Source organism: Amblyomma maculatum, chromosome 6, assembly GCF_055883805.1.
Source record: "Amblyomma maculatum isolate TAMU_Amacu chromosome 6, ASM5588380v1, whole genome shotgun sequence".
NCBI classification, from domain to species: Eukaryota; Metazoa; Arthropoda; class Arachnida; order Ixodida; family Ixodidae; genus Amblyomma; species Amblyomma maculatum.
The window spans coordinates 81851767-81875864 of record NC_139349.1 but is presented as its reverse complement, the minus strand read 5'-3'; the positions used below and the strand labels follow the sequence as shown (position 1 = coordinate 81875864).

The 24098-nt window shown below is 43.9% G+C and overlaps 3 protein-coding genes across 3 annotated transcripts in view; 1 reads left to right on the top strand and 2 right to left on the bottom strand.

The window, feature by feature from the left end:
- Rab27 (RAS oncogene family member Rab27) overlaps positions 1 to 293 on the bottom strand; it is a 117588-nt gene extending 117295 nt beyond the window's left edge. The window contains exon 1 of the mRNA XM_084607047.1: positions 138 to 293. The gene's annotated coding sequence lies outside the window, so the exon portion shown is untranslated. The remainder of the gene's footprint in view (positions 1 to 137) is intronic.
- An 848-nt stretch (positions 294 to 1141) lies between these two features.
- LOC146186109 (apoptosis-inducing factor 1, mitochondrial-like) lies at positions 1142 to 3790 on the bottom strand. The gene has a single exon (XM_084607046.1). The coding sequence runs from the start codon at positions 3703 to 3705 to the stop codon at positions 1867 to 1869; it is 1839 nt and encodes a 612-aa protein (XP_084463172.1). The 5' UTR covers positions 3706 to 3790; the 3' UTR covers positions 1142 to 1866.
- A 348-nt stretch (positions 3791 to 4138) lies between these two features.
- Gpdh1 (Glycerol-3-phosphate dehydrogenase 1) lies at positions 4139 to 24028 on the top strand. The gene is made up of 9 exons (XM_084607043.1): positions 4139 to 4426; positions 5634 to 5811; positions 7519 to 7659; positions 8832 to 8973; positions 9862 to 9974; positions 10696 to 10926; positions 11940 to 12046; positions 18367 to 18459; positions 20155 to 24028. Exons 1-9 carry the CDS (start codon positions 4386 to 4388, stop codon positions 20186 to 20188), a joined length of 1080 nt encoding a protein of 359 aa, XP_084463169.1. The 5' UTR covers positions 4139 to 4385; the 3' UTR covers positions 20189 to 24028.
- Positions 24029 to 24098: the final 70 nt, after the last annotated feature.

Genomic DNA, 24098 nt, shown 5'->3' with positions numbered 1-24098 from the left:
AAGCTGCCGTGCCTACGCGGCAATAGCGCTAGGACTCGCTTTCGTCTGCTCGAAGCTGGGAGCAGACGCGGCGCTGCGTCCGGTTAGACGCCCCTGCGTCCGAGCCCGCTCCACTGCCGTCCCATGGGTTCGCTCACCTAGGGTCCTTGGTAGGGCTGCTGTTCCACGCTAGCGAGCCTCCGCAGGCGTCGAGCGTTGTGTGCAAATCGGTCGAGCCTGTTACCGCCACCGAGCCGGTCGCCGCCGCAAGTCACCGGTAGTGACGCCAGCGCCGCGCTATCAGCCCGCAACCGCGGCCGGAGCCCCCGACGGCGATGACGGGGGAGCGGCAAACCTGGCGCCATCTGCGGCGAGGTCGAAACCTCGAGCTTTGCTTCGATGACGCCGTGAAGGCGCCAATTTCGCACGTCCATTGAGATCAATGTTTAGTTTCGAAAGAGCGTTTTTAGTCGCGTCGCAGAAATAATGCACAAATCAGCTTACTCGGCCTGTCGTACATTTACTGTAATAACATAAGGCTGACTACAACATGCAGAACCGCTACGGAGACGGATAAGCTAAGATCCTGAGTTATAGTTTGAACTATATATATATATATATATATATATATATATATATATATATATATATATATATATATATATATAGGGTTTAATAAGGCCACTTAATAAAGAAGTTGCATGACTGCAAGAGCAATGCTTTGGCACCCATTACAATCTCTGGCACAAGACATCTGCAGTGCTGTAACCCGACTACAGCATTTGTTGCATATCTACGGTGCCAATAAGCTTGGTATAGAGCTCCAAAACATTTACAGAGACGGAACGAGCACTTGGCTCTCTTCGTGATGGCCTAGCATTCTAAACCCTCCAGGGACTACGAGGGCTGCATCTACAGCAGAAGCTGTAGGGATGGCATTATTTTCCAAATGCTATTGTATGCACAAAGGCAGTCTACCTTTATTATTTAGTTCTCCCTCCTTTTCTCTTAAGCTCAAATATGCTAACGTTAGCCCTGTAAGAGCTTCACATTTGATAATAAATGCATAGTGGTCATGCACATGCCACAGCTCCCCGAGTCTCATTAAAAATAACCTAATGATAAAATAAAGGCAATAAGACAATGACAATATACACATAAGAAAACAGTTCACTGACAACTATATTTTACCCTCTACAATACATTTTTTTGTGCAACATACTGTCTTTGACAAAAACAAGAAAAATGTCCTAGTATCAGACATACATTTTTGGCATAAAATAAAACAATAAAACAATAAATGGAACGCAAACCAAGTATACAGACGCAAGAAATAGTAATGAAACCAAAATGGATTTACAAAACTTCTGTTCCCTTAATTCACCAACGAAGGCTTGGCCTGGAAGTAAATACCTTACAAGGCTTCTGGTTCCCACACCGGATCAAGAACATCTGACGATGAGATATGAGCACCTGTGGCACGAGTTCTTTACATATGGAAAGCTAATCGGCAAAAACAAATGACTGATTAAAGTAGGTATTCCGTATGTATGGAATGTCCCCTACTTCTTTTTGGCATACTGTGCAAATAAAGCAAAATCACGTTTGAGGCATAACAAAAGTCCATTGAAATGCCAACCGACATTGAAGCAATGCACTAATATTAGTGGTGCAAACTATCCAGCATAGCGCTACGGATTACCAAATGAAAAAATAAAATAAAAGCAATATGCAACACTACCACATGATGTGTCCTTCCCATAACAACCTTCAGTGGAAAAAAAAGGAGGGAACAAGATAATCTAAACAATGCAACTATTTTAGGAAGTCATTGTGCTAGTATACAATTGAGGCACAACACCGGAGTTGTCAGGGCACAGAAAATTCTCACTCTTCACTGTGAATGTCAAAAAGTTTCGCAAGCTCGCTGAAGTCGTCGTATGCTCTGTGCTCGTTTATAATCTTGCGCGCCACCGCCATCCGGTTGAAGATGTTCCAGAGGACAATGCCCACGACGACGCCATCGTCGCGTAGGTAGAACACTACCCCTTTATCATAGTCATCGCCATCGTTCGGGGCTCGCGGGGTGACGTCGCGTTTCGCGTTCACTGGCGTTGCCGATACAACCGCAGCACCCTGAACGTCAGCGGCTGCATCCTGCTGCGTGGAGCGGGCGAATACACCGACAGTCTGGAGGTGCGACTCCACAAGGCCGATGGCCTCGTAGCCGACGTCAGGCCCCAGATCAGACCAGAACATGGACTGGTGCTTGTACGGCTTGCGCGCTCCCGTCATGTTTTCACCCGCCAGTCGGCCAGTCACCACGGCGTGATCGTGGTGCTCAACGCGCCGCCGGCCGAGCTTGGTGTCGTAGAATGATAGTGCGTCGCCAGCCACCCAAAGGTTAGTCCGGGCTTCAAGCTCGGCATTGGCTTTGAATCCGCCCAGCCGGTCGTCGACTTCGAGTCCCGACGCCTTCGCCAGATCTGTACTCGGCTCCAGGCCCACGGCGACGACGACGTGGTCGGTGGCGAGCTCCTGTCCAGAACTGAGCTTTAGCAGCAGCTGGCCGCGGGGTCCCGACCGGGCGTCGGTGACGTGCGTGCTCGTCAGCACCTGTACGCCCTCAGCGCGCACCTTGTCCGTCGTCCAGCGGGACAGGTACTCCGGTAGAACGCGACCCATGCAGCCCTTCTCGGAGAACAACTGGTACACCGCGAGCCCCGTTTTGGCGCCTCGTCGACTCAGCGCGCAAGCCAACTCGCTGCCCAGGAAGCCGCCTCCAACGATCACCACCGACTTCGAGCGACGTGTCACTTCATCCAAAGTCTTGAAGTCGTCCACGGTGCGGTAAAGGGTCACCTTGTCGGCCAACTCGGGCTTCTCGAATACGGGCAGGTTCTTGGGCTGGCCACCTGTGGCGATGAGGCACTTGCTATAACGAATTTCGCGGCCGTCCTCCAAGATCGCCTTCTGGGCCTCGGAGTCGATGCGCGCCACCCGGCAGTTGTTGACAACGGCGATTCCGCCGGTTTCGCGCTCCATCAGCTGGTCGGGCCTGCAGTAGAAGTCTTCGTGCTCGAAGAAGATGCTTCGCTCCCTGCCGTTCCACTGCTTGAACTTGAGCGTCTTATGTGCTTCATCCGACACCCAGAGCTCCTTTGAGAGCGGCGGCCTCATGTACGGCTTGTACGGCTCCTCCCCTATCACGAGCACTTTCGCAGTCGGGTCTGCGGAACGGATTGCCCGAAAAGCGGAGAAAGAAGCTGCGCCGGCACCAACGAGCAGGTATGGGACAAAATCCGGAATCTTCGTGTATGTTGCCGGCTGCACTTCCGCGCTGCCAAGTCCAAATGGTTTAGATTTCGCGGGAGCCGACTGGTCTTGATTCTTCATGGGCGGTGCATCGACATAGTCAAGCGTGCCCGAGTACCATGCGTATATTGCCGTGCTTGTGAAAAACGCGATGCCGACAAATAAATGGCGATTGAACCTCTGCTGCGTCTCCTGAAACTTTTCACTCCAGAGCCCAACAAACCCAGGCAAATCGTCCATTGTTACCCGCTTGTATGGTACGGACTTGTGGCCATCGCCGTGCGATCCGCCGCTGTAGCGGCGGCTGCCGGACTGGTTCAGGCAGCTGTTCCGAGCTGTGCGCGCATCAGCTAGTGCCCGCAGAAGAAGCGAATACTTCCGAGGATCAGATATGAACTGCCTCGACAACATTTTCTCTAGACAGACAAAAATCTCTAAAGCGTGCTTCACGCGTTTATGCACCCATCAACGCCGCCATTTTGAATTAAAAAGTAGCGTTGCTTGACTGTGTTTACATTTGGGCTGGCCTTGGCATGCAAAGCTACGCCTATTGTAGCCCTTTAATTTGTTCGGTAATAACTACATAAGACTTTTAATTTTAAATTTAAAACACTATGTTTTCATACTTAAACAAAATGAAAAAAGATTGTAATAAAATTTGAACAAAAAAAACATAACTCCCGCACAGTTGAGCACTATGCTTTACTACGCATAGCATTGTTCTTGTTTTCTTCAACAAAAAATTAAATTGTGGTTAAGACGTCTTAGTGTAGGTTAATTAAAAAATGCTACTTGAGACCTTGGTGGTTTCGTTTACGCGACCTTGGTTGCCGGCGGCGGCAGCGTTGCCAGAGCAGAGGCAGCAGAGGCAGAGGTTGGGGAAGTGGAGAGGACGATCTACCGCTCTGCGCTCTACGCTGACCGCTGACCGCCGGAGAGAACGCGCGCCGACGGCTGAGTTGTCTGAGTGGGGTGTCGGCAGTCGTCTGGTTTTTCTCCACTGTGCTCGAGCGGTCCTCGGTTCTCGTTAACCATCTCCTGACACCCATTTCCGCCATCCCGCACGCTGCCTACCTTCCCACCCACTGAAGATGACCACCCACAAGGTCTCGATCATCGGTTCTGGAAACTGGTAACAAGGTTTACTATTTATAGTTTCCTTGTGGTCGCGCGAAGCTTGCGTTCTGGAGCGCCCTTGGGTCTAACATTGTTCTCTGCATCCTTTTGTTCAGCTTTCGCGCGAAAGCTGCGGCTCCCTTTGCATCGTCGTTTATGGGTACTGCACGGTAGCTCGCGTAAGCACAGGCGTGTGTATGGCCTGTTTGTCGCGGGTAATTTGACCTTGTGCTGCGATGCGCATATTCAACCTCGGTCACAGCGCGATATACTCACGTGTCTTCGTGCGACAAGGGCACTCAACTGCCAGATGCCGACTTTTTCTGGGGAGTAGTCTTTCAAGTCACCTTGTCTGCTTTTTGTTTCACTTAGTACTTCGCCTGCGACCACTTTTTGTTTTACTACAACCCCATGCGCAAACTCTTTTAGCGTGTTTTGTATATCAAAGGGTTATCTACTGCATTTTGATGTCACTCGTGATTTCTATCGCAACTAAGAAAAGAGCCCTCGCATTGTACAGCTATTGCGTGGATACCGCTACAACGTTTGGAGACCGTTGTACCTTGCTCTTATTTATTTCTTATTTATTTATTTCTTTCCTCTTTCCTGGTTCTGGCATATTGCGCCGTAGCGTGCCTCGCGAAATGCAAGCTCGTCTTCATCGGAGGTCGGCCTATCTAGAGGACCTTGTCTCATAGTTTATCTCGGTTCACCTTGTCTCTGGCTGCTTCGGAAGCAGCTGTGCTTCGTATCTTAGTCGATTAATACCAGTGCCTCCGCGATCCGAAATCAGATATTGCGCTCACCCCACGCATGCCGTTCGATTCTGGCGTCATTTCCGCTAAAGAGTATCGACGAGAGCGTTGACCTTCCTGTTCCGTAGACCTATTCGCTTTCAGCTTGCGGGTTAACGTCTGCACTGTCTATACCTCTGTTTATGATCCTATAGTAAGAAGAATAAAATGTTACGTTGTCAAAGCTGTCACGCGTTTACCCATTGTTGGTTAGAAGTAAGCAATACTATTCTTTATCTTATGTTTGCATTGTAAAAAAGAGTTGTTTCTTTTCTTCTTGTGCACATTGTGCCCTTGTGTTTTGTAGTGTCATTCCTGTTTTCTTACCTCAGTGCTAGTTGAAACATTCTGGACATCCAAGTGATAGAGAGCTCGTGTAACTTAGTTATAACTGTTTTTAAACTCTGACAATATTCTATCTCTTTCCAGGGGTTCTGCCATAGCTCGCATAATTGGACTCAATGTGCAGAAGTATGACTTTTTTGACAATAATGTTAGAATGTACGTTTATGAAGAGATTGTTGATGGAAAGAAGCTCACTGAGATTATCAACACAAGGCATGAGAATGTCAAGTACCTTCCCGGCTACAAGATTCCAGAGAATGTTGTAAGTGCATTTCTTCTGCTTTGAGTGCACGAGCGGTTGAAATATCTTGGTCTAATGCTGCATGCCTTGTAACTAGACAAATGGACAGATGGCTTGCATGTGCCATCATGTACCGCTCATAGCTTCGGCAGTGCTGGCTAGAAAAGATCTCTAGCACAGTGGCTTAGCCAGACATATTTTTCAGGGGTGTTTGCATTGCCGGGAAAAAAAAAATAAAAAGAAAGAGAGCCTGCACCCAACAATATCTTAGACATTTTTCTGTTTTGTTAAAGCAGAAGGGTAGAATGGGAACCATTTTTGTCAACAAACCAACACTTTTTGCATTTGTATACTTTAATGTACATGGACGTGAATAGCAGAGGCGAAAAAAAATGCTTATAGGAGAGGGATGCCGTGTGCACAAAATATCAGTGAGTGTTCCGACGCCATAACACCTCCTTTGGCTATGCCTTTGATGTAAGTGCATTATAAAAAACGCAGACTTTTTCACAGTGCTCCTGGTTTGCCAGCAAGGTGGCTGCTTTGACACTCGGCTGAACTAGTGTCATGTATAAGGAAGTCTTGCTGACTAGGCTGTGTTCTGACTCTGGATTAGAGCTGATAAAGTGGAAGAGCATAGATATGTGTTAGCCATGTTTCAAGGGAAGGGAGGCTGAACTTCGTACTGCATGAAATAACTCTTTTTCATTGTTATCGAGAAAAGTGAGGTTCACAGTGTTGTCACCCGGCCTTGCATGCTCTGCTCCTTTAGCCAAGCCCCTGGTTGTACGCTCCATTAATGCTTCATTTCATTCTGGTACTTGCGTGCTTTGTCAAAAATTAATGTTTTATTGCCTGCAGTAATGAGTATTTTGTTGCTTAGCTTGCTAAATTTTTTTCATGTTCTACTTGTTGGTGAATTGTCGGCAGTTTCCTCATTTATTTTTGTGTTACGGCTTGCTCTGTGGATCTCGACCTCATTCTTGCAATAAAATGACCTCCCTTCTACAGTGTACATATTTATGTGTCAGAGGAACTGGGTAAGTGCCATCGTCAAACTTACTGACGCTGTAAATTTACTGCCCTGTACCACATGTGTCAAGGTTGAATGCTGACTGCTTACTGACTGATGCTGGAGAAGCATGATATCGTTTCTCTGTGGGCAGCACAGCTTTGAGTAGTAATATTAGAAGTGAAGTAAGTTATGTTTGTTTCCAGAAGAATGTTATAATGCAACCTTGCGCAGCTTTGTGCAAGTCTTCATCTCTACATCTAAAATGGCGGGAATTGGGCCTAGTTGGTTATTCATAATGGTTCAATGTGCTAACACATAGAACGACAATAAACACGACACCTTATGCCTTTGATACCTACGATGATTGCTTTCCTCATGTGTCCTCGTGTCTTAAAATTGTCTGATGACGATCACGTTTTTGTGTATAAAATGACTTCTGTTTCTCCTAATAAAACCAGTTGTTAGTTCGCACTCCATGGTGTCATGTTTATTATTGTTCTATGTGTTAGCACATTGAACTTCTACATCTTGTCCATGCTAAACACTTTTTCAGTTAAAAGAAAAGAAATGCAGTCTCCTGGTTAGTACTCCTGCTCTGCGGGCCCATAGGTAGCTGCTGTAATCTCCAGTATAAGAACACAGTGTACCATTCACTTGATATAGAAAGAACACACCGGGCTGCTTAAGAGTTCACTGCAATGCGTGTTTTTCAGGTTGCTCACCCAGACATTGTGGCAGCCTGCCATGATTCAGATATCCTTGTCTTTGTCCTGCCTCACAAGTTCATTGGTCCAACATGCAAGCCGCTAATTGGAAAAATCAAGCCTGGTGCAATTGGACTATCTTTGATCAAAGTGGGTTCTCTTCCCTTCTGTTCAACCTATAAGAAGCAGTCATGTGAACTAAAAATTTTACAAAGACATGTACAGGACACAATGAACCTTCTATTAGATGTGAAATCTGCACATCATAATTTGAAAAGCAACGGTGTGAAAGATTGTGTGGTTTTCGCAGCCAAACACATCTCTGTGCAAGTAATCAATGCTGTTTAGTTTAGCACATCACTGCCTTTGAGAAAGTAGGTGCATGAATGCCTGCGAGAGTACTGTACAACACTGTTGTTGTAATTTCTGATTGCAACACTGACTCTAGAATGCGATGACATGCATTGCATGGTCTGGTACTGGTAATACAGTAGTTCTTAATTAACGGGTTAATGTGTAACTAAATTCTACTGCAAAATATATCTGCATACAAGTCAGTTTGCTGGATTTTAAATTGCAGGCATTAGTATATGATTTTGTATTCAGTGCATTGTTGCTGAGCAGCTCTTAACGTGTTCTCTACGTCTTGTGCTACCAGTGGGTCACACTGTGTATTCATGCTTTGCATCCAGGAGTACACTGTCATGCAGTGAAGCCACTGGTGAGCCCAGATATCACAATAAACCTATGAAAAGCATTTATGCCTAAATTCATGCCTAGGGTGCCTTGATATTTTTAGTCTGGTACAGTGACGATATGCATTATTCGGGCAGGAGCCGCCACTTTGAATAGCAAAGATTGTGCTTAACCGTACAGTGGAGAAAACGCTTCTAGAATTTATTCTGAAATGAGACTTTGATATCTGGAAGCAGTATTAGCTACTGTTACTGTCAAAGACGCAAAAAATATTCATGCTAGAAAATAAAATGGTGCTTCAAAATGGTAAAGGTGTCGCATACTCACACCGCATCGCTATAACCATCTGTTGGTGGTTCAGAGAAGCTGACTTTTCTACCAGCTCATCAGTGGGTCTTCCCACACCCAAGAAAATTTAACAATGGCCCATTCTAGGTCTGTGATGCACAGGTATTAAGGGCTCTTAAAACTGCTGCCTGTGTGAATCTGTTGTTGCATTTGTCAAGAAAAGCCTTTCTCTTATTGCTGCCCATTTGAAAAGCAGTTGTTTAGTCTGGATTAAATGTTTTCTTTTTTCTTTCTGTTTTTCATATTCAGTTCTAATGATGGGCGGTGTTCTTTTGCAGGGCTTTGACATTGCGCCTGGTGGTGGCATTGAGTTGATTTCCAACGTTATCAACAAACTGCTCAACATTGAAATGTGTGTTCTTATGGGAGCCAACCTGGCCAAGGAAGTTGTTGAGGAGAAATTCTGCGAGACAACTATTGGTGAGCGTCCACGATTCCAGCATGCTGCATAGCCTTGCCGCTGTAAAAGCCAAGAGCGAAATCATAGTTCCTGGAATAGCACATCATTGGCGTGCAGGCGTATATCACAGCTGTGCCTGTCTGGTGATAAAACGTCATTCAAAGTTCTTGCATAATGCAGCAGATGCCGAAATTAGCATGCCAGACACCTTTTTCCTTTGCACCTGGTGTGCCAAGAAAGAGCTTTGCCAACAGGATGAAGTGCGTCACCATTAAAAAAAAAAAGAAAGATAGCCCTAAGCATTAAGCATCATGGATAAGATTAATTACGAGCCAGATCGTCATTCTTATTGGAAAAGGAGGTATGTTTCTGAAGTGGTATGCAAGGGTTGTTTTGAGTATTTAGGTTTGCAATGCGAGGCCGCCACTTTTGTTTTTACTCCTTTTACCTTCTGTTTCTTTAGTTTTGCATCTTGCTTTGTAAGCAATTCTTTAGCCATGGTTTTCTATTCACTCGTGTGCGTAGACATCGATTTATTGGATAAAAGTTTGTGATGCGCATAGATTTCAGTTGACGGTTTGGTGATAGTTCTGCGTTTACGTGCTTAAATCTGTCACTTTAGCTATGCGGTGTGTCCCAGAGGGAATCTGAACCAACCAGCACACCTAGTTTCTTTACTCAAGCAGCAGTTTCATTTAAGCAATGATTAAGTTCTCAGAAGCACTGTAATTAGTAGTAACTATAATAATGCTTGGGGGAGGGGGTGGCTTGCTCTGCCCCATTGAATTCCGTTTGAATTGTAAGATTCTTTGAGTGAGAAACGGGCATCACAGTTGAACACTATATGGTTTTTGTCAGTAGTCACTGTGATGAGATGATTAAGAAAGAAGGTGCTGCTTTCATTCCAGGCTGCAAGGATCCCCATAATGGGCTGCTTTTGAAGAACCTTATCCAGACTGAGTATTTTAGGGTCACCGTGGTGGACGACATTCCAACTATAGAAATTTGTGGTGCTCTCAAGGTAAGTAAATGTATTCTTGCCTGATCATATCTAGTCTCGACGAGGCTCCTACCAGGAAATGTCTGTACACTATCTCTCGCATGGCTTTTTGTGTGTATACATATTGAATTAGCGCGCTTTATAATCAAAACCCAGAGATTTTTCATAGCCCGGAAGTTGTTAAAGGCCAAAGTGTTTGTAATGTCAGCAGTATGAGTAGATTGTAAGAGCAGAACAGACAGCATTTTGTGCATTGCTGTTTTATTCTAAGAGAAAATTGGATTGGTATAACAGGCATTCTAGGTGGCTGCCTGCTGCCATATCTGGATACCTATGGAACTGTGCACTTTCAGTGGAATGCAAATGAAATTTCATTATTGCAATTTGTTCATTTTCTCACATTAAGGACATTGTTGTTTGTGTCCTGTGTGCTGTTTCTCACTTAGATTTGTGTGTGTAAAATTATCTTTTGTATGAATGTCTGTATCATATAATTTTGACTCTCATTTAAACCACTCAGTACTTTTATCTTCAATTTCTTTGATTATTTTTGGGTAGCGAAAATGCAAGCTCAAATGTTTGCCGTCTTGTTGGATGCTAATCTTTCTGTGCCGCATATATTTAAATTACGGTCTTCATGCTTAGCATAATGAGGATTTCCTAGTCTTGCTGCCTGCAGAGAAAGCTGGTCGATCATTTCGAGCATTGGTTCTCACTGGTTTGGTTTTCTGTTGCTCTGTAGAACATTGTGGCAGTCGGGGCTGGCTTTGTGGACGGTCTGGGCTACGGCGATAACACCAAGGCGGCTGTGATTAGGCTGGGGCTGAAGGAGATGATTGCCTTTGCCGACCACTTTTATCCGGGTGCCAAGCTGAGTACCTTCTTTGAGAGCTGTGGCATCGCCGACCTGGTGACAACCTGTTATGGCGGTCGCAACCGAAGGGTGGCCGAGGCATTTGTTACATCAAACAAGGTGTGTGGCACGCCTCCACTTCCTTTACCACAGGTTTCGAATAACTTGCAATAAAACCAAAGCTAAGCTGGATTGCTTGGTGTGTCTGAGTTCATCATAGTTGCGTCAAAGAAAAAAAAAGCAAATGGCAACATTCAGCCACTAGCCTACAGAGCGGATATTTGTTGTGCTACAGTCAAGAGAACCGCGATAATTATTCGAATTTCCGGAGGATACAATCTCGTCAGATTGTCTAGCCCAGATGACTTGTGTACAGTATATTTGTACTCTCACACCTCCGTGGATGATACGAACACACATGTGGTTGCATCCTTGAGCACTGTGGACGGTTTCCAGTTGCACTGTTAGCAGTGAGCTTTGCCAGTTGTGATGTGTGCACCATTAAAGAGCAGTGGCTGTTGATGAATCCTGTTGGCCATCAACAGATATGTGTGAATGCATTTCTCGCGGCTGTGTGTAAGAATTTTGTTTTTGTGTCAGTGGCACGAATTTCAGGTAATACAGAACTTACAGGTAATACAGAACAAGAATCTCGTGAGAGTTGTGTCACCTAGATGCTACCGTAATAAGTGTTCATTGAAGATCCAGTTAGTTGGACGCTATATTCAACACTACCGTAGGTATGAGGATATGGCAGGCATTACATTAACAAATCAATAATAATAAAAAATCTAAATGGTACACCTGTTGTTGCAGTGTTTATTTATGCTTTTGCGTTTATTGCTTGGAAAATCTAGCAATGTTGTTTTAAACAGTTGCATTTTCTTTACATCTGTTTCTGGCAAATTACATAATGGAACCAAGAACAGGCATGTTTATGCAGAAATCTGGCAACTCATTTTTTGTGCTATGATACCTGTGCATGTGTGCGTAGTATTTGACTCTGGTCTCCGAACTGGTGGCATGCCAGCGGGAATGCTGCAGTTTCTCTGTTTTTTTTTTATTTCAGGAGTACCAGTGAAGGTTCGTTAGTGGTACATGTCTCAATAAGTATATCTCCTGTCCCATTTCAGTCTATTGAAGAACTGGAAGCTGAGCTTCTTAATGGTCAGAAACTTCAGGGACCAGAGACTGCAGAAGAAGTTTACGTTATGCTCAAGGAAAAGAATATGTTGGATAGGTAAGCAATGCAGAGCCAGCGATGCATCTCTTGGTTTTTTTTTTATAGGGTGTGAGCCATTATATCAGAAAAACTCGAACGAAAATTTTGATCCCTTAGTCTCTCTCTGACAGATACCTAAATTGAATGGCATCAATAAGAATCTGCTTATTTAGCCAACAAAACAATTTCGTGACTTGTATATTTGTACACATGGCGCCTCATCTTTGCAAAGGTTTTTGATTACCATCTACACAAGGAACAACTGGTTTCACTCAATCTTAATGTTACAGAAATATTTAATCATGCATTTTTATTGCCTCTCAGTTTGTCTGCTTCGATAGCTGCTAATTTCTGGTTTGAAATTAGTAGCAGTAGACTGTTGCGGCGCTTAGGTGGAGGAAAACTCTGCATTTGTGATAACAAACTCAAGACTTGTAAATGCAACCAGTGTTTTGGCACCTTTGTTGCAAATTGGCATTCAAGTGAAGGAGGCAGTGGTTGTTCCCATTAAACCCAGTGTAGCAGACATATATTTAATTCTCTCTTAAGTACCATATTTACTCAAATATAACGTGAGGGGCGACTTTGCATATTGACTTATGCGAAAAAATAAAACCACTAATGTGAACCAATTATTATTATTATTATTATTATTATTATTATTATTATTATTATTATTAATTTTATTGTTATTAATGTAGCACGAGATAAGTGCATGAAAAAGTACCTTTAATAGACATTGTAGCCCTTGCAGCCTCTTCAAAAATGCTCGTTTGTCATCGCAAGCCTTTGCTGTTAGGCTCACATTTTAAAATCGCCTCCCGCTGCATCCACCACCTATATATGTATAGTAGATTTCACTAACACGGGAAAAAGGGCAGTTTTTACTTGGTGGAAGGAAATATATTTTTGGTGACTAGACACTAATGCCTTATTTACATTGTTTGGTATCAAAATGTAGCTAAAAGAATTTTCTATTCAATAACATAAATGTTGCATATATATTTATTACAGATTAGTGAAAAAAATGAAATAATATAAAAATTTATACAGTGAGGACGTTATTCTTATTGAAAAAAAGAGCAAAACATTTGAATATATAAATACATTCTATAGCTAATTATGTCATATGTCATAGATGACACAATTTTCGGAGGGTTTTGCCGAAAACTGTTCTTTTGGCAAAAGAAAAAAAGTTAGCGCCGCCATCTTCGACTCCCAGGTTTTGTTTAGGAAAAACTGCACGTACTTCACAGCTGCTGGAAAGGAATGATGTGCGTATGACGTTGTGACCCTGAAAATAAATAATATAGCTGTGAGCAATATGCGCCGCACATAGAGCAGACACACCCACTGGATGTTCCGGCTTGACTTGGCGCATCCTCCTCATCAGTGCTAAAATCTGGTATGTCACCATCTTCTGGCTCGCCACTGCCGTCTGCATCCACAAAATCAGCTCCTGAAAGGCTTGATTGACAAGAAACACACTCTCTTCTAGGAGCGTCTGCTCACAATGACCACGCCAAGCTTCAAGCTCTCGCTCGGCAATCCGAAACGCCGCTGGGAGGAGCGCCAAAAAAAAAAAAAAACAACAAAACGTGGCGGATCACGTCATTTGTTTCTCACTTTCTAACCTAGGTGGCACTAGGTACCTGCAAACCGCGCGCAAGAATTTGAACCGTCGATCAGATTGATTGATTTAAATAGGCAAGGTAGCGAGAGAGTTAACGTCTAGCCGTAGAGCTGCCAGAGCATTGCTGTTTCTTACGCTATCAGAATAGCTGTTTCTTTGAAACGGGCTTTGTACTGTGCGTGGCGCGTTGCCATCGTGCGTAATGAGAAGTAACCACTCTAATCCACTGCGAAAGACGCAATAAGCACTGGATAAAGGTAACAATATGATCCTGAGCCTACGAGCAAGAAGTCCAATGTTTTGAATTTGGATGGATTGGGATTTGGCTTCCCTGGTACCCATTTTGCCAACATAATGCCGTAAAACTGTGGAAACCGAAACAAGTGGTGACAGATTCAATATGGCTGCACCCCGCCGCTCAGCCAACCGAACCGCAGTATTCAAATACAACGTGAGCATAGACTTTGAGAACCAAAAATCTTGAAGAAAACTCGCATTACATTCGAGTAAACACGATATTAACTATTTTTAACAAATTACTTAGTGGGGATTGAGGGCACCATCTGTTTCATTACTGCTTTCTTCAAGGGGCTCCTCCACTTCAAGACATCTGCTTCTGGAAGCATCGATTAGTATTGTCAATTTCCAAACCTAGTGGATTCTGCAGAGCATCAACACCAGTGACTTGTAGCACTGCTTGAAATTTGAAAAATCGATTGGATTTTATTGTGTCAGCAATACATGGCATTCTTATGCTCTGCTAATACATTCGGATCCTCTGAAATTTGAAAGCTGTCATGCGTATCAGAACGCCAAAAGCAACTTTGATTTTTTCCGATGCACCATTGAGCTTGTTTCCATTAAGGGTGCAGCTGCACGCAGAGAGAACTTTGCGAGAATTTCATCCTATAGTAGTTGAGGATTCGACGGAAACCCGTCCGGCAAGGGAAATTCAGCATGTTGACGAAAACAGCACTCGCCGAAGTCACAGACGAAACAGAAAAAACAGAATTTCATCCTAGTCCTCTTCACCGGGGTCCTGTTTCTTTTGGTTGGTGGCAGTTAAACGTTTTCTTCTTCATCGCTTCTACTGATGCTGTGGTCTATTTGCAACGAATCATTTGAAGCATTTTAGAATGAAATGGAGTATTAAAGAATTAAATAAAAATTTAAAATTGTTATTGTGTGATGCAGAGGCTTACTTATCACCATTTCAGCACATTCTTTGAATTCGTTGTTCAAAAAGTCCTCATCTGAGATGCTCTCGGTGGTTATTCTGGCCAGGAAAACTTGAGCCGATGTAGTGGATGCCTTCTGATGGCTTACTAAGTGCCCAGATGAAGACAAGTCTGTGTGTCAAAACGTTGGCTCGGCTTGCAAACTGAGACTCCACAGCTCTACCCTAGTTCAGTGCTCTTTCACGCGCGAACACCTAGAATACATTAAATATGTATACAAGTAGTTCACTGCCACTTCGAAACGAAATAAATCGAAATAGCAACGTGATGTGAGAGGGCACCCTTGAGGCACTGTGTGTACAATTGTACACATGCATTTTTCACTGCAGGACAGAGAGCCGTATTTAAAAAAAAATGCTAAACCTTTTCTCTTGCAAAAAAGTAGAACCTTAAGTCGACGCGAACACCATTTCCATCGCGGCATGTTACACCTTGAGAAAGAAAAAAAATTGCAATGCACTCACATGCAGGTGAGGCATCCATCTTGACTGTTTGTTTGCACTTGTGCCTAAAGGTACATGGACTAGATGGCGCCAGTAGTCCATTCAGCAGGCATTTTTCAGTGCTCACTTCGCTTCTCAGCCCATTGGAAACAACGGCTGGGACACAGAGTGGCACAAAAGTTGATATGTACAATTGTACACGTCGTCGCTGAAGCGGATGTAGAGCCGTCGTGTGGCTGAAGTCCGTCTGAGGCCAGTGATAGAGACGGTCAGGAAAAAAACCGTAAAAGGACTGAGATGGGCGGCAATAGGAGAAAGGAGAAGAAAGGGCGAAAATGGAGGGATGCTGTCATCAACAGGGTAATAGAAAGAGAAAAACTTAAGTACAGTGGCTTTCACCCTTATCGCTCATTGCTACCTGTGATGTGTCATGACGGATGTTATTGCTGACAGAAGTGGCATGAGATTTTATTGCCCTAAGGCCTCACTATCCCTCTCCTTAATCTCCACCTGGTTGAGTGGCTGCAGATTGAAAGTGAAAGTTCTCGGTGAGAATGAGCTCGACCAATATTCCGTCTGCGCGTGGCCAAAGAAACAAAAGAAAACTAGAAGACAAGTGGCACGTGGGTATTCCAGCAGCTGCCGCTCCACAATGGTGGTGCAGAGGATGCCCTGATGTTGTGCTCGGGAGGCTCCACATTGGCATAAACAAGCCCAAGGTGTTTTAGTCGCCGAATGGGGAACTGATTAAGCGGCATAGCAAGACTGAGGTGCAGTGGGCAATGAGAGCGGCACTGGTCATAGAGGGTGGGTCTTCATCTTTTGGAATTGCCATCTCTTATGGAAGTCTGTGCTTGGGGGTGGGTTGGGTAGGATAGTGTGAACACTGTAGTGGTCGGCTGTTAGCGGGATGGAAGCAATTATTGTGCCCGACTGGGCGGCATGATTTGTTTTAAACTTTTCTTGCACCTGACATTGCCTCGAGTGCTGGCATGCTCCCACTCTCATTTTGAATGGGCTTCAGCCTCACTGGTTTTATTGGGAGATCTCACCTTAAGAGATGCCATGACATCTCACTTTGTATACTACCTTGACAGAGAACAGCTCCAAAAACTCCCACTATGTGCTGACCAACCGGCCCAAAAATATTGGAAAACATGATTTTCAAGAATTAATGAACTGCTGGTTTTGTACCAGCATATTACTTTTTGGGGTGAATGCTCAGTTATTCATTTCATTTCATTCGTTAACTTTAAAGGACCCTTTCGGGGTATTACATAAGGGGTGGGGTACGTAATCATCAAATGTTACAGTTCTTTCACAGCTCCTCTGTCCATGTACTTTCTGAGCCAGAAATAAAAATTATTATTATTATTATTAATTATTATATTTTCACATGTATACGCATTTCAATGTTGGCGTTGAAAGGTGGAGGGCAGATGATGGCAGCAACAAAATGGGAGAGGTCATTATAGTCTGACGCGGCTTGTGGAAACAAGGAAGAGGATAAGTTTGCGGTACGGGCGCATGGTCGAGCGGCTTGAAGTGGGTGGCCGGTGCGATGAGATATGCACAGCAGAAGTGTGCAGATGTATGGTTCTTGGTGGAGTGAGCTGTAATAGAATTTGCGGAAAAGAGATAGGGTGGGGGTGTGGAAACGGCAAGAAAGACTGTAAGTTAGTCTGCGATTTCAAGGATGATACACTGACTTCGTATGAACACTGGGGGTGAATGAAATGGGCTGCTCGATTTTGGATGTCTTCAAGTGCATCGATGAAATATCCTTGATGAGGGCTCCAAATGGGCGATGTATATTCCAATTTATGCCTTACCAGTGTGTTGTAGGCGAGTAATCTTACATCTGTAGATGCATGATGTAAATGGCGCTTGAGAAATCCTAGGGTTTTGTTCACAAACGAAATTATGTTAGTAATATGTTTGTGCCAAGATAAGTTATTGCTTAAAATGATACCCAGCTATTTATATGAGTGGATGAGCTCTACTGAACTATTGATGTTTGCGGTGAAACGAAACAAGTTTGTATTTGTTTGGTTTAAGGGTCATAAGCCAATCATCGCACCATTTTTCAACATGGTTAAGATCATCCTGAAGGGCATTTTGGTAAAAGATGTTTTTTATTGAGCGGTAGATCACACAGTCGTCAGCAAATATACGGATATTACATGAGAGAAGCTTTGGTAAGTCATTTATATATATTAAGAAGAGGAGAGGGGCTAGGGCAGAGCTCTGGGGTACGCCTGAGATTACGGGGAAGGGATTAGAAGACTAGTTATTGATAGAAATTGCCCGGGAGTAATACACAAGAAATTCTTGAAACCATTTAAGATGTTAGGGTGCAAGTCTAGTTGTGAAAGTTTTAGCAGTAATCGTCGATTGGAAACTTTATCGAATGCTGTAGCAAAATCTAGAAATGTGGTGTCGGTCTAAATATTCAAGTCAAGATTTGCGTGTAGGTCATGAAGGAATATACTGCGAGTTGTGTAATGCAAGAATAGGTTTTACGAAATCTGTGTTGCGCAGGGTGAAGGGAATTGTTAGTACCCAGAAACTGCATGATTTCGGAATATATATGATATGCTCCATGATTTTGAGTTGTACAGTAGTGAGCGGGATAGGATGATAATTTAATGGTGAATCTTAGTTTTACCGGATTTATATACCGGAACAACATGTTCCAGTCTGCACATTTGAACACATGTTTACCAGCAGCGTTTGAACCCTTTTCCTGGTTCCTTATAAGAAAAAGGGTTCCAAGCAGAAAATGATACTTCAACCTATGGTGCCTTAAATGTAAATTTGATAAGCTTTTTAGAAGCACAGCTGGAGGGGATGTAGTAGTTCTACAGTAAAGACATGAGGTATTTCACAGCATAGTTTTATTGCTGTAAGGATTGCGCTGTAAGCGAGGAAAAAAAGAAAATTTAATATTCCTTCACAGCTGTTTCTTTGGGATCATTCATTTGTTTACTGAGAGCTTATCGTGCTTGGCTCTTTCCCTTGCAGGTTTCCACTCTTTGTTGCCATCCACCGAATATGCAAGCGTGAAATACCGCCCAGTGAAATGATACAGTGCATCAAGAATCACCCTGAACACATGTAAATATCCCCCTCCCCCCACTGCCAATCTCTCCCCTGCATCCTTCTCTCACTTCCTATTCCATTCCCTGCTGACATCCTGCAACCTGTGCACGACGCGTGAGACCCAGTGTTGTGAACTTTACTTGCTGGAGTAGCTTCCAGCCAGCCGGGTCCGCTTGTCGACAGTTAGTGGGGCTGTTCTAGCGCCGTCTCACCATATGATAACAGCGGGAGTGTGCACCTTTTTTCTTTTCCTTTTTTCCCTGCTATTTTGGGGATAGGGGTGTCTACGAAGGCACCCACACATTGGCACGCCCTGCAGGTAGCCTGTGATGAACGAGTAGCTCGAGACTAGTGTTTCAAGCTGTTCCTTGTGTGCGTGCGTTCTAGGCAGGTAGAAATACTCGTGTCATCGGTGCACCTCATTAGTGGTGCATTTGTTCAGTCGATTGTAGAATGTTTATTTTTTTAGCCGTAGGCAGCTTGTGTTAGGTGCCAAGCTTTTACTTACCAATCCTCGTAATGAAATAATGATGCAAGTATTCAGTGCAATACACGCTATTTTACATTTTGCAATTTTTTTTTCCGAGGCATCGCTTTGCACTGTGAGAATGTGCGTAGATTGGGAAAGATGCACGCGATGGAAATTTCGTATAAAGCCGACGCTGCGACATTGTTATCAAAGTGCCGTACGCAGCGTCTTTTGTTTCTTTAGCTCGTTATTCTTTCTTGATGCTCATTAAAGCCTTTGAATGTATATACTTTGTGTACTGTTCTTTCTCTCTCTTAACAACTCCATTTTTTTCTGCGCTCTCCACTTTTTCCTGACTTTGCTTGGTAATTTAACATGTTCATGAATACTCACAAAATAGAAGGGGCTCTTTAAATTAATACAACCGCAGTGACAAAACATATTGCTGGAGCACAACTCCAGCGACAAAGCATATTGCCATGGCAGCATTCTTTTTTTTCAGCTGTGAGCATTAGTGCACTTTATTTCCTGCACCAGCATTACGGGTTTTGTTTCCCAAAGGTCCGTTGTGGGTTATGTGAATGGAGGTTATGTGGGTAGAGTGGAGGGCTGCAAAGAAGGAAATGCAAAAGTGGGAGGAGGATTCATGTTGGTAGCAGTGCCCTTAACTAGAGCGAGAGCAACTAGCGATTGCATCTGATGCGCTGCCGCGGAGCAATTAAAAGGCGAATATTGAAGTTAACTTGAAAAGATGAAAATGAAAACCATTCTGCCGACACAGAACTGCTGCATTATATTTCATGATCGCCCATTAATTTCATTTATTAGGGTAGTGCCTTTAGAGACTGAAATGACTGCTAGACTCTGGAACTAAACAGTATTCGGGCAAGTCTCTGCAGATAGGCTTAGTTGGGATCGTGGAAATTTCTTGCCACATACACTGAACTTTGTTGCATGATGCTCGACTAATGAGGCTTTTCGCTTTGCTGCCGTGCACGCGTATGCTACGTACAGATTGCTTTCTTGGAAGCTACCCTATTCCGCTCATCACGCCTTTGGAGCAAAGTGCACTTGAATTGCGCTCGCGCAATAACAGGCTTTTGCCCTCCTCATTCTTCTGCTGAACTTTTGAGGCCCTTCTTCTGTAACCTGCGCCACTGCTGCCTTTTGTGAGCTGTGAATTTTCTTTTTCTCTCACAAAAAGTGACCGCAGTCATGACAAAATGTTATTTTTCCTGCAGGAACCCTGAGCTTGACATTCCCAGTCACTTGTAGGCCACCTAAATCGAGGTTATGTCCGGCGACAGAAATGAAAGGAAAGGCGGCTCATCAACAACCCCGTAGCTCGCTGCTGTCTGTGTGTGCCGCACTGTGCAGTCCTGGACAGCATAACCAGTCGTTAAGGTTGACTGGGCTAGTAGTAATTCATCGTAAAACCAGCTGAAGAACAACAGAGATGAGAAAAGAGCACAAGATGAGGCTGGACTAACAACTGAAATTCTATTCGAAGAAAGAAGTAAAAGAAGTCTCGCATGGAGATGTGCGAGCAAAAAAGTGAAAGGGCTGAAAAACAATCATAATACTGGTGAATTAATCCAAAAAGAGCAAATTCCTTACTGTGAAGGTTCGACAACAGCTTAGCCACACACGTGTCCTTCGCCTTAGCGATGTAATAAGCCTTAGCTATCTCCCAACAGATTGAGTGGCACTTGGTTTATTAAGATAGATAAATCTGTCGAGGGGGGAGGGGGGGGGGGGGGATAGTTGAGGCTTATTATATCGCTAATGCTATGGACACTATTGTGGCTTAGCCATCAGTGAACTTTCACGGTAAAGAATTTGCTTTTTTATATAATTCACCAATACAGCAATGACTTTTGATTGTTTTTACGTCCTTTCACAGCTTTGGGTTTTGTGTGTGCCCATCTGGGCAAGGTTTCTTTCTATTCTTTGTTTCAATAAAATTTCAGTTGTTAGTCAAGATATTATAACTGTTAGTCCAGCTATTATAACTGCGAGGTTTCTAACCATGAACGTTCAGTGTACAAACTTCAGGGGCCGAAGTTTCAGGTTCAGAGATGGCACGAAGATTGCTTTTTACACTGCGAATATTATTTTGGCCAGTGCTATCTAGTGGTTAAATAGCTGATTATGTGGTTTACGTAATTGGGTAGTTACGTTCGGTTACTTAATTACGTTAATTAGGCTTTCACAACACAATGCCCAGAGTAATTTCAGAGGTCTTTGGCTGTCCACGACTGCAAGTGTCCGCTGCTAGCAGCCCTTGTGAAACGCGACTCAAGGCGTCAGTATTCTGTTTGTACTTACCCTCAATATATTTTATCATTGTTTCCAGGGTAATTTTTGTAGGGCCTAGTTTTAACTTGCTCATTTTGGCATACTCCTTATGCAAGTCTTGTTTAATCATTTTAATTGTGCATACCATCTTGTGCCCCCACCTCTCTCTAGTATGTTTGTTGTCTGCACGTGCTTGCATGCTAGTATGTGCTCAAGTAGACTGTAGAACGCATAGATGCCACGTGCAGAGCACGATTTCGATGTGTAGAGCATAATGCATTGAACACGGTACATATCAGTACATATTCTTTGCATGCATAATATGCTTAAAAAACCGGCATTTTTTCCAGCAGGTAAGATGTGACAAAGCTGTAAGCATACCAGAGTCAATATTCCTTATTTGACCCTTCTGGTGGCACTTCACATTGTAATTAGAGAACATTTTAGAAGACTGCGAAAGTTTGAGACAGTTGTACTGTGATACAGTCGAATCCGGATATATCGAACTCAAAGGGAATCTCGAAATAGTTCAATATATCGATAATTCAGCTTGAGACGCCTCTTGCGATTGTGAAAAGGGATACTGTATCTGTATCGCGTAGTCAACCCACTTGCATAATGAACCCACTCCCCACTTTTGCCCCCGAGAATTCGAAAAAAAAAAAAAAAGAGGCTTTCGGTGGCGCGTCCTTCCGTTTCGGTCGTCGCATCCACAGCTCATTTATTGGCAATGCGTCAAGATGCAGCGCAGCGATAGTCGCAGCATGCTTATCTTTTTACTATATTTTTCATAGATCCTGGCAGAGTGCCCGCGTGATGGCTTGATTGCAAAGCCTGGTTCGATTTATCGTGCCGCGTTTGAGGCGGGCGTAGTCCACTGCTACAAAATCATTGGCGAGCATGGTAACTGCAAATGCTGTTTGAAGCGAACAATGCTAAAAGCCAGTGTCATGATCGCAACTGACCGCATGCTTTCGGTGATTCATAGCTACAAGAATGAACGACTCTTGCAAAAAAAAATAAAAAGTCTGCCGCTTCATTAACGTCCACAGCCGCCATAGACTACGCTGCGCCATACATTTGCCGTGACAAGTAATGGCTCACAAGTAAGGACAACTCTCGCATTCTAAACGTCCGCAGCCACCACAGCATACGCTACGTTGCATGCTCAGCACGACAGCAAGGATGAAAAACTCGCAAAAAAAAACTGCCGCTTCTGAGCGTCCGCAGCTGCCGTAGCTTACGCGCGTTCAAAAGCACGACAGCACGAGCCGCGCAGAGCGTTCATAACACACTGAAGAAACGTCTGCCACGGGTTGAGCTGGCTTGTCGGTACATGCGTAGTGCGTGCTGCTGCAAAGACCGGGAAAGAGAGAGGAAGGGAAGAGATAAAGCTCAGCAGGAGGGTGGGCGCACCTTTGCGCTTCGCTCTATCGCGTTTTTCCTCTTTCCCTAACACCACGGCTGCATTGGTTCCCTCTCGTTCCTTCACGCACATGGCTTGCAAACGTCACGTGCTGGCACGCGGCAAACATGGCGGCAAGCGATCACCGCAGATACTGCAGATGCGGGTGCCTTTTGGGAAAGGGTGCAGCGCTGCCCTAGACCAGCCGTCTCCAAACTGTGCCCTCACATTCCTTTCGCGCGTGGCTTGAAAACGTCAAGCGGCAAGCGGCCGTTGGTGATGCGATCGTTTTTGGGGAAGGCACACGTCCAATGCGTGGTGCAAAGTTCAATATATCGAACGACCGGTGAAATTGAGTTCGATATGCAACGCAGCTTTCCTATACTTTTACATGGGATTTTCAAGGGGATATTCTGTAAGTTCGATATAACCAAAATTCGAATTATCCGGGTTCGACTGTAATAGCTTAGGTTGTGGCATGGTGTTGTCGGTGCAGAAGTTGCTCTAATTGCACAAGTATCGCCTGCATGAAAGACTTGACAAATCATCCGTATGTTTCCGTATTATATTGTGGTGTAACAGCTAAGCTTTTGTGCAATAGATGCGTTGACATGCTTGTATAGCAAGAAAAATGCAGTTTATTTTTCTTTTCTTAATGTGTATGCTAGTGCATGAATGTATTCTCTGGTTTGATGTGATGCACAGCAAGTACAATTTTTAAAACGCTAGATTTTAGCTAGGGTGAGGAGGAACCCTCAAAATGATGCGTTCAATTTTTATTACGTGTGCCTGTGCTAATGAGTGTGCAAATTTAGTCTCAGCCTATTAGTCTAGGAATCGTGCCATTCGAGGTAACCTGTGCAGTTATTTTTTTAATCCCAAGCGCAATTTTGTGCAGTATTGAGCAAGCTGCCCCGATGTCATTAATAGAGTCCTACTCGTTTAGGATGTTCAAAAATAAATGCGTAATTTTTAGCTAGGGTGAGGAGGAACCCTCAAACTGATGCATTCAATTTTCATTGTGTGTGCCTGTACCTATATTAGTCTAGGAATCTTGCCATTCGGGATAACCTGTGCAGTTATTTTTTTAATCCCAAGCGCAATTCGGTGCAGTATTGAGCAAGCTGCCCTGATGTCATTTACAGAGTCCCACTCGCTAAGGATGTTCAAAAATAAATGCGTCATTTTTATGGGTGGGCTGGTTCCCACATATTTTATTGTGACAATTGCGAGCTTCCATTGGCCCCTTAGAAAATGTCTGTATCAGTGAATCGTCAAGGCAGTACGAGATGCATGGTTGCATCAGTTTTCCTTGGAACAGAGAAAGAAAGAATTAGGCATGGAGTCTAGGCATGTATAAATGCAGCTTGCAGTGCCATACTTATTTTATTAATAAAATATATTCAAATTTATTATTTTTTGCAAGGCTTTGGTTGTAGTTGTGTGCTGTATTGCTGCATACGTTGCCATTAGCCATTTTCT

Bases quoted from the DNA above. Each gene is read 5' to 3' on its own strand.
- LOC146186109 (XM_084607046.1), bottom strand. From the start codon at position 3,705: ATGTTGTCGAGGCAGTTCATATCTGATCCTCGGAAGTATTCGCTTCTT.
- Gpdh1 (XM_084607043.1), top strand. From the start codon at position 4,386: ATGACCACCCACAAGGTCTCGATCATCGGTTCTGGAAACTG. The intron at 4,427-5,633 runs GTAACAAGGTTT...ATCTCTTTCCAG, and splicing joins ATCATCGGTTCTGGAAACTG to GGGTTCTGCCATAGCTCGCA. The intron at 8,974-9,861 runs GTGAGCGTCCAC...CTTTCATTCCAG, and splicing joins ATTCTGCGAGACAACTATTG to GCTGCAAGGATCCCCATAAT.